The 9,615-nt window shown below is 29.7% G+C and overlaps 3 protein-coding genes across 6 annotated transcripts; 2 read left to right on the top strand and 1 right to left on the bottom strand.

Moving 5' to 3' along the window:
* Window positions 1-1,530: 1,530 nt before the first annotated feature.
* LOC130664060 (abscission/NoCut checkpoint regulator) lies at window positions 1,531-4,134 on the bottom strand. The gene is made up of 5 exons (XM_057463737.1): window positions 3,944-4,134; window positions 3,595-3,803; window positions 3,294-3,519; window positions 2,023-2,322; window positions 1,531-1,940 (listed from the first exon to the last, which is right to left on the bottom strand). Exons 1-5 carry the CDS (start codon window positions 3,989-3,991, stop codon window positions 1,767-1,769), a joined length of 957 nt encoding a protein of 318 aa, XP_057319720.1. The 5' UTR covers window positions 3,992-4,134; the 3' UTR covers window positions 1,531-1,766.
* Window positions 4,135-4,251: 117 nt separating this feature from the next.
* LOC130664059 (SUN domain-containing protein 1-like) lies at window positions 4,252-7,177 on the top strand. Of its 4 annotated transcripts, XM_057463733.1 has the most exons (7): window positions 4,308-4,391; window positions 5,142-5,247; window positions 5,315-5,643; window positions 5,704-5,904; window positions 5,982-6,149; window positions 6,204-6,287; window positions 6,966-7,177. In XM_057463733.1, the coding sequence occupies exons 2-7, from the start codon at window positions 5,187-5,189 to the stop codon at window positions 7,143-7,145; spliced, it is 1,023 nt and encodes a 340-aa protein (XP_057319716.1). In that variant the 5' UTR covers window positions 4,308-4,391; window positions 5,142-5,186; the 3' UTR covers window positions 7,146-7,177. The 4 variants fall into 4 exon arrangements, with proteins under 4 accessions (XP_057319717.1, XP_057319716.1, XP_057319718.1 ...); XM_057463734.1 differs by lacking the exon at window positions 5,142-5,247 and having other exon boundaries at window positions 4,252-4,391; XM_057463735.1 differs by lacking the exon at window positions 4,308-4,391 and having other exon boundaries at window positions 4,932-5,247; window positions 7,036-7,162.
* Window positions 7,178-7,693: 516 nt separating this feature from the next.
* Window positions 7,694-9,401, top strand: LOC130664061 (alpha/beta hydrolase domain-containing protein 17B). Its single transcript, XM_057463738.1, has 3 exons — window positions 7,694-8,984; window positions 9,067-9,199; window positions 9,262-9,401. Exons 1-3 carry the CDS (start codon window positions 8,347-8,349, stop codon window positions 9,343-9,345), a joined length of 855 nt encoding a protein of 284 aa, XP_057319721.1. The 5' UTR covers window positions 7,694-8,346; the 3' UTR covers window positions 9,346-9,401.
* Window positions 9,402-9,615: the final 214 nt, after the last annotated feature.

Here is a 9,615-nt window from a genome sequence, read left to right as displayed (position 1 = left end):
ATCGAAAATAATGTTCGAGATGACCAAAAAAATACTGTCAAAATTTGAGCTCTTAATATTAATATTAACAACTGCCTCATCACAATTTTCGATTTTCCACTTAAATAACATGGGAAAAATTTTTTTTAAACTTTGGAATTTTATAACTTAGCAGCAGATCATTTTATCAAAAAAAGACTAATATATAATTTTGTAGGAAATTGAATGCTCTACAAAAAAGGTTTCTTATCATTTTTTGATAAATTTGATTTTTATTGTTATTCAAGGTCAAATTTGGATTCATGGTAAATTTAAGTATTATTTGACTTTTTCGACGAAATTATCAGACTTATCTTAAAATGTTACAGCACCTTTTTTGTAGATCGTTTTATTTCCTACAAATTATCTGTTATAAAGGTTTCGAAATTATTGAAAGTGCTTTAGTTATTCGCGTTTCAAAGTAAGTAAATAAAATCGACCAGAATACGATTTCTTGGAACGAATTAAAATGTAAATGCAAATAACTAACGAACTTTCAAAAATTTGAAAAACTTTTCAAGAGATAATTTGTAGGAAATGAAATGATCTACAAAAAAGTTCCTGTAACATTTTAAGATAAGTCTGATAATTTCGCCGAAAAAGTCAAAAATACTAAAATTTACTATGAATCCAACTTTTACCTCGAATAACTTTTGAAAAATCAAATTTATCTAAAAACAATAAGAGACCTTTTTTGTAGAGCATTCAATTTCCTACAAAATTACATATCGGTCTTTTTTTGACAAAATGATCTGCTGATGAGTTATAAAATTCCAAAGTTTAAAAAAAATTTTTCCCATGTTATTTAAATGGAAAATCGAAAATTGCGATGAGGCAGTTGTTAATATTAATATTAAGAGCTCAAAATTTGACAGTATTTTTTCTTGTCATCTCGAACATTATTTTCGATGATTTTTGAAAATAAAAGTAGTCGATTTTTTTGAATCAGTCTATAGTATTTAAATAAAAACATACCGGTAATTTTTTTCTTATCTACTATCTATCCATTCCTTCCCACTCCTGTTTAAATTTATTTTTCATTTTTTCATCTTTATAATTAGCATATAAATCATCTCATATCATCACGTTCTCCAAGAGATTTAGCAAGATAAGAGTACAGAAACTGCCTACATACATTTCGATAAAAGTTTTGTCTTGTATTATACTCAAGGTAAAGTAAAAGACCCGTTTTAAAAGGCATCTGACATTTCATTCATTACTTAATGCATAAAATAACATAAAACTTGTTAATTTATCTAGTGAAAAAATTTTTTACAAAAACTAATGGCTGTTACTTGATGTAATTGTTATTATAAAAAAAGTAAAGTATTTTTTTATGGACGAGCAGCTTTAAAGTTGGCAGAGAAATGATTTAAAAATAGCAGCGTTTGTTTAAAAGAAATGTTTTTGCGTCTTGTTATTTACCTCAGCTACAAAAAGGTTTTTTTCCATCTCCAAATAAAATAACACTTATTTTTTATAATTATTATTATTATCAAATAAATAACTTTATTATTTATCAATAAAAATACAACCCCTGACTGTCTGGTGAGTTAATAAATAAATTAAAAAATAATTTACAATTAAGATCGTGGTAATAAAATTAATATCGAAGCACGTGATTAGAATAACAGTAATTACTATTTAAATAAGTGAGTAAGCATCAATATGAGTATATAAATATATGTATATATATAAATTTATAAAATGAGCTTTTGAGTTTATTTATTGGAGTTTGTTTTTTATTTTTACTTCAGTTTTATTATTTTATGCTTTGACAATTCAAAGTCATCGTGATTCTCATTGTAACAGGGGAGGCAGTAAATATCTCCACTACAACCTCGGCATCTTACTAATTCATTTGGACTTGATTTGTCGCACATCACGCACGTTAGTTCGCAGTCGGAGATTTCTCCTGAACTCTATGGGCAGTAAAAAAAAAATATAAAATGATTTTAAATTAATTATCAATAAATAATGACAATTATTATTAGTAATAGAAACCTCATTTAATTCCAAGTCCATTTGCTCCTCAGCATTTTCTTCTCCAAATCGTTTCTCCATAGCAGCTTCAACTAGCGCTCGGCTGATCATATTTTTAACGATATCCGATTCATCCAACTCGGGGGCATTTGCGTACGAGGAAGAGGCGGAAGGTAATGAGGGATCAATATTTTTTAACTTGTTGAGTCTTTCTTCAATCTCTTTAGTAGAATTATCTTTAGTTAAACTGAGTTCATCAAAGTACTGTTGAATCAAATCATCTGTTTTCTGTTCATTTGTTCGAGTGTCCACTTGGTAGATCTATTTAAATAATAAATTCATTTTAAAAAGTAAACTATTGATTAGGGTGGCCCAAAAAAACTGACTATTTTTTTTTTTTTCAAGTCTCTAATGAAAATTTGTTGGTTTAAGATGTTTTAAGACGCCTCTCCAAAAATCAGCTCGATAAAAAATTTTTAAGAGGTCGCTCACGAATTTTGAAAATATCAAAAATGATCGAAATTAGGATTTTTTTGTTCTAAATTTCTTCTTTCTCGTGACAGCAATAGTTTATATTTATGAAATCATGACTACCCTAAAAATTTCAGCTCAAAATTAAAATATTTAAACGTCGCTCAAGAATTTTGAATGTTTCCGAGTACTGTCTCTTGGATGTTTTCGAGCGACCCTTGAATATTAATGATAAACCTTCTCAATTTTTTTACCATCAATTTGTATCATAATGAATAAAAATACAACCCGAGAAATCGAAATAATAAGTTATTTACATACTTTTTTATTTTTTAATCCAATTTTTAGGTTTTTTTACGTATTCAAAATTTACCCAATTTTATTGTTTAAGACTGTCCTGTATATTTTCGGTTATGCAAAAGTTATATCTAAGTGAAATGACAGTAGTTAAGTTATAAAAAAATAAAAAAACTAATTCAAAGTATTAGTTACATATTATCAGCTAATATTCAAAATTCTTGAGCGCCGTTGAAATATTTAAATATTGGGCTGAAATTTTCAGCACAGTCATAATTTTACAGATATAAAATATTGCTGGCACGAGAAAGAAAAAATTCAGAAACAAAAAATCCGAATTCCAATCATTTTTTATATTTTCAAAATTCGTGAGCGACCTCTTGAAAATTTTTTATCGAGCTGAATTTTGGAGAGGCTTCTTAAAACATCTTAAACTAACAAATTTTCATTAGAGACTCGAAAAAAAAAATAGTCGGTTTTTTGGGCCACCCTACTATTGATGTAAATAAATAAAAATAAAATACATTAATTGGTGGTTTGCGGTCAGGATTTTGATCTTTCAATTCTGCTAGACGTCTCTGGATTTCCTCGGTGGTAGGAGCTGATGGTTGTTTGTCTTGATCCTTTAATTTTGACAATCTATCAACGAGAGCCTGATCCACTGGATCTAGACCAGCTTTAAATTGATCCCAACGTCCTGGCTTGTACATAACTATCGGCGGTTTCTCCGGATTGTCTAGTGAATTCAATCTGTAAACAACATGACGTAATAATTTTAGTAGCTGTCCTTGTCACTGTGATAATTATTGATACTAATATTATTACTTTTGTTCAATATCCACAGGCAATAAAGGATTTGGTAAACTCTCTGTGTAAATTGATTGTTCCTCAGACGTACTGTAGTAATTTTTAGCAGTAACAATTAATCGATGGTAGCAAGGACCGCAAACGCTTTTTATTTTATCATCAGGCAGCTTGTATTTGTATTTGAGACATTTGTTGCAATAAGAAAATCCACAACTGGGGCATCCATGCTGAAATTTTTATTTAAATTCCTTAATTAATTAATAAATTACTTTTTATTATTTAAGACTTTTACAATTTCGAGTAATTAAACCAAAAGATAAAAATATATGTAAATATAACCTTATGACAGGTGAATATTGATACTTACTTCACGTGTAAAGAGAGAAAATTTAGTTTGACACGCACAGCAAGACATCTTGACCTCCTTAATTGATAATTTTTATTTCACATAAATAAATTAATTGTTATTCAAATAAATAAAAATTATTTTTGTATTTTATGTACACAATTGCGTCACTTTAATCGTTGGACTTACTGCTCCATTTTATATGTATATATATTTATACATGCGTCATAAATTTCAAATGAGAGTGTCGGAGTGGTGGAACACTTTTTTATCGGCAGATGAATTTTAAATTTCCCGCGTATTCCAGTGGATAGTCATTTGTTTAAAACACTTGTAATTCAACTGTTTTTATGATAATGGTACTGAAGTTAGATGACGTCTAATAATTTTTGGATTTTTTTCAAGCGATAAATTATAAAAAAACAATATTTCAAAAAATTGCGCCTGTATTTTTAAAAATTTTCTACACGTGCGTATTTTTAGTGTTTATTTTTTTATAAATTAAATTGTTGAAAGAACGAACCGAAAATTTTTAATTGTTTGTTAACTTCAATGACTGTGAATGTAGCAGACATCAGACAAATTTTCAATTATTAATTAGCAGAGCAAATAATTAATAAAATAAAATTTAAAAAAAATGCGCATTTAAAAAATTTTGAAATTAATAAGTGCATTTTTTATAAATATTTTTTTTAAAATTGTTTACCCTATTCATTAATTTAATGAGTATAAATTTGTCTGATGTCTGCTACATTCACACTCATTAACTTCAGGATTATTTTATATGATACGGAAGTTAGCAGACGTCTAATAATTTTTTGTTTTCTTTTAAACAGTAAATTATAAAAAAAAAATATTTGAAAAAATTGCATCTGTAGTTTTTTAAATTTTCTACATGTGCATTTTTTTATTTTTTGTTTTTTTGTAATCGATTTGTTGAAAAAAAAAAAATCCGACAATTGCTAAATGTCTGCTGACTTCAGGATCATTTTTGTGATACTGAAGTTAGCCGACGTCTGATAATTTTTGGATTTTTTTTAAGCGACAAATTATAAAAAAAAAATATTTCAAAAAATTGCGCCTGTAGTTTTTTAAATTTTCTACATGTGCATATTTTTATTTTTTTTTTTCTTCAAATTTAAATGTTAAAAAAAAATCAAAAAATGTTCAATTGCCTGCTAACTTCAGAATCGTCTATTTTTGCGTAATTTTGTTGAAGATAATAAAACTGCTTCAATTGTACGAATCTCTGGATATTTAAAAAATGTTTAGCCGTTCAATAAAAGTAATACCGGCTTCGAGAGTATCGAAAAAAGACATACATGGTATATATTTTAAATGCATGACAATAACTCGTTATTAATTAATAAATTTTAATTAAAATAATGACAGGAGCTGAACGTTTGATAGTGACACTGATGAATTTTGACATCTGGATGTTGACCAACGTCAGCTGGTGTACTAAAAAATCACTGAGATTTTTAAAACCAGTACTGGAGTCATTATTTGTAATGAGTATCGGCGCTGGTTTGTTGCTGGCCTACAGTCTCGTTCATGCGCCGAATGTTGATGACTTTTTTAGCAGAAAAACTAAAGAATTTCCCAAGGAAGAATTTATGGCCATAGCTGATGCTTCAGAGTCTTACAAAGCCTTGATACAGGACGAGTTGACTTATCTGAAGAGCAAAGCGTTCAGTCTTGAGATGACAATCAAAAGAATGGTAAATATTATTGTCTTAACGGTTTAATAAATAATTGTAATTATAATTGTTATTTTATAGCATCTAGAGTTGCAGAATTTGAATAAAAATAACAAAAATATCGGTGACTTATTGCCAGACTTTGCGTCAGAAGCTGCTGGAGGAACGATTATCGCAATACCGGACACTGAATCTTTTTATCAGTCCAGTTCTATTCAGTTTTCACTTTTTGGTATTCCAGTTTGGAAGCCTAATTACTTTACGCCCCGTAAAATTATTCAGGTGAGTTAATTTACGGATCAAAGTGTCTTTTAATAGTTAAATTTATTTTTAAAATTAAAACGTATTAATAAATTTAGCCATGGACTCAACCAGGAGAATGTTGGGCATTCCGAGGATCCAATGGGAATGTTGAGATTGAATTAGCACGCACAGCTTTGGTAAATAGTGTCACATTAGAGCACATTCCAGTGACAACATCACTTACAGGATTTATTGATTCAGCTCCCAAAGAATTTCGTGTTCTCGTAAGTCGATTATTCATTTTATTTTAATTGATATAAAAATACTATTAATTGCAGGGTAAGTTCCGAGATAAATATTTACTACTAGGGTCATTTGTTTACAATTACAATGGACCAGCTTCACAAACATTTGAAATTCCTGTAAGTTATTCAACTACTATACTGAAATTAGTGCAATGATATCTCTCTTAAAATGAATCAGTGAAAAGTGCTGGAAATCAGTGAATTTTCACTGCATAAACAGTCCCAAGTATACTTATTCAATCAGTGGTATACTTGGGACTGTTGCAGTGAATATTCACTGATTTCCAGCACTTTTCATGAGTGTGAATGTAGCAGACATTAGACATTTAAAATTATAAATAAATAGAGTAAAAAATTTAAAAAATAATATTTGAAAAAAATGCACTTGTTAATTTCAAAATTTTTTAAATGCGCATTTTTTTTAAATTTTATTTTATCAATTATTTACTCTATTTATTGATAATTTTGAATTTGTCTTACGTCTGCTACATTCACACTCATTACTTTTCACTGATTCATTTTAAGAGAGTAAATAATTAAAATACTATATGAGTCTGAATGTAGCAGACATCAGACAAATTTGAAATTATAAATAAAATTGAGTAAATAATTGATAAAATAAAATTTTTAAAAAATGCGTATTTAAAAAATTTTAGAATTAATAAGTGCATTTTTTTCAAATATTATTTTTTAAATTATTTATTCTATTTATTTAAAATTTCAAATTCGTCTGACGTCTGCTACATTCACACTCATAATACTATTTGTTATTTTTTCTTTTTTTTTTTTTTACAGAAAAATGAAATGAAAATAATTCCATTGAAATTAATAATGCTGCAAATACTTTCTAATTGGGGAAACCCAGAGTATACTTGTGTCTATAGGTTTAGAGTCCATGGTAAAAACTATGAAAATTATGATGACTCAGTATTATTGCCAAAGAAGAAATTAGTTTATAATAACCATAAAAAATAAAAATCAGCATAGTTTATTACAGTAAATAATAATAATTGTATATTAAGATTTGAATAAAATTTTTAAAAATATCTTAAATTAATGATACTGAAATTACCAGACGTCTAATAATTTTTGAACCCTTTTAAAAGTGATAAATTATAAATAAAAAATTGTACCTATAGTTTTTAAATTTTCTACATATGCATATTTAAGTTTTCATTTTTTTGCAATTTATTTTCGGAAAAAAAATCCTAAAATTGTCAAGTGTCTGTTAGCTTCAGTATCATTTAAATTTGCGTCATTAAAATATTTTAAAAATATTTTTAAAAGCTCGGCAATCTCCGGGTTTCTCCGGATCTCCGATCAGTCTCTGGTTTAGGTCACAAGCCATCAAAGCGCCACAGGAAAACAAAATAATAATAACAACAACCTAGTTCTGCCAACCTCTGAAACAAAACTTCTCTGCTCCGATGTAATGTTTTATTTATTAAAAAAATAATTAAATTAATTAGCAAGTTTGTACCTAAAAATATAATAAAATCTGAGTAAATAAATAAATAAATAATAAATAAAATTTTTTCAGCTCGACAACTGACAGCCCACTGACGTCTAGCCAAAATAATTCGAGAATCGTAATCGTGTAGTCACAAAATACTTGATATGGTTGAATGGTAAAAGTAAAAGACACTTGGGTGAGTGGTTGACTGACTGAATTGTTGTAAATTGGGAACTGTGAACGCGAACGTCATGGCTGACTCACTATCACCACTTACTATAATCTAGTACAAGACAAGGAACATTTTTGTTAGGATAATAAACGAAAAATGCTGCTACAAACTGTTACGGCTCTACGACTACAGCTGAGTCAATAGGCGTTACATGTATACGTTAACTCAGTTCATTGTGTTGTTTAAATATATATCCCGATGTATATATAAATAATATAAGTGATTATTGGTGATAATTTAAATCTGAATAAGTATTATTACTGTCACCATCATCGTCATCGTCATCGTCATCGTCATCGTCGTTACCACTGATACAATATTCCTTTTAAATAAATAAATAAATAAATAATAAACAATAATAACAGATGCGTAGAATGATCGAGGGTTGGTGATATCTTCAAGTGCTTCCGCGAGTGATTGAAGTTTTAAATTCCTGTCAAGTTATTGGTGACTGGTAAAGCGTAAAATATCAAATATTTACAATAATCATAATGAATTCATTAGGGGAATTCTGCTCACTCTTTTGCTGTCCACCTTGTCCGTCCAGGATCGTTGCTAAATTAGCATTCGCACCTCCAGAACCTACATACAGTTTTGTTGAAGACGAAGGATCAAAGTTTACAATATCTTTGTCGAAAAGAGCCGAGTGGCACTACACAGAACGTGAAAAGGAATCAATTGAAGGGTTTTACGCAAGAACATCCCGTGGAAATCGCATCGCGTGTTTGTTTGTTCGGTGTTCAGCAACTGCCAGATTCACCATTCTCTTTTCCCATGGCAATGCCGTTGATCTGGGTCAAATGTCAAGCTTTTATCTCGGACTGGGATCTAGGATCAATTGTAATATATTTAGTTACGACTACTCCGGTTACGGGGTCTCGGGTGGAAAGCCCTCGGAGAAGAATCTCTACGCGGACATCGACGCTGCCTGGCATGCATTGAGAACCCGCTATGGAATCAGCCCCGAAAATATAATCCTGTATGGCCAGAGTATTGGTACTGTACCAACTGTTGATTTGGCTGCCAGGTACGAGGTCGGTGCTGTCATTCTGCATTCGCCTCTGATGTCGGGTATGAGAGTTGCTTTTCCAAATACAAAGAGAACTTGGTTTTTTGATGCATTTCTCAGGTTAATTATTTATCTATTCATTTATTATTAACTTCCTCCTTGGATTAACATAAATTTATAATTATTTTTCTTTGTTATACAGCATAGACAAAGTACCCAAAGTAATGTCACCTGTATTAGTGATTCACGGCACGGAGGATGATGTCATAAACATCAGTCATGGCTTAGCGATATATGAAAGATGTCCACGAGCTGTTGAACCTCTTTGGGTTGAGGTAATATTTAAATTTAAAAAAAATAAAAGGTTAATAAAAAATTGCAACAATATTTATTTTAGGGAGCTGGTCACAATGATGTCGAATTGTATAACCAGTATTTGGAAAGATTGAAACACTTTGTAAGTGTCGAGTTGGTAAACTGACGTCGATTGAGCTGCTCACAGAGCCAGCAACAGCAACAGCAAGAAGTCGTTGGTGTGGTAGGACAGCCCGGGGAAGGTGAGCACATTAATTTAGATAAAGGTGATCACGATAAGTCTATTTCGAATTATCTAAGTTCAATCAGCCGAGCCATGCTGCTCTGCGACGACGAACCCTCACCGGAATCAAGTGATCAAGTTTTATTTTTTTGTGATCAGCAAGCAAATAATTTAAATAATAAATGTGACGATTCTAAAGACACGAAAGATAAT

This window comes from Microplitis mediator, chromosome 2 (assembly GCF_029852145.1).
Source record: "Microplitis mediator isolate UGA2020A chromosome 2, iyMicMedi2.1, whole genome shotgun sequence".
NCBI classification, from domain to species: domain Eukaryota; kingdom Metazoa; phylum Arthropoda; class Insecta; order Hymenoptera; family Braconidae; genus Microplitis; species Microplitis mediator.
This window is presented reverse-complemented; position numbering and strand designations above follow the sequence as displayed.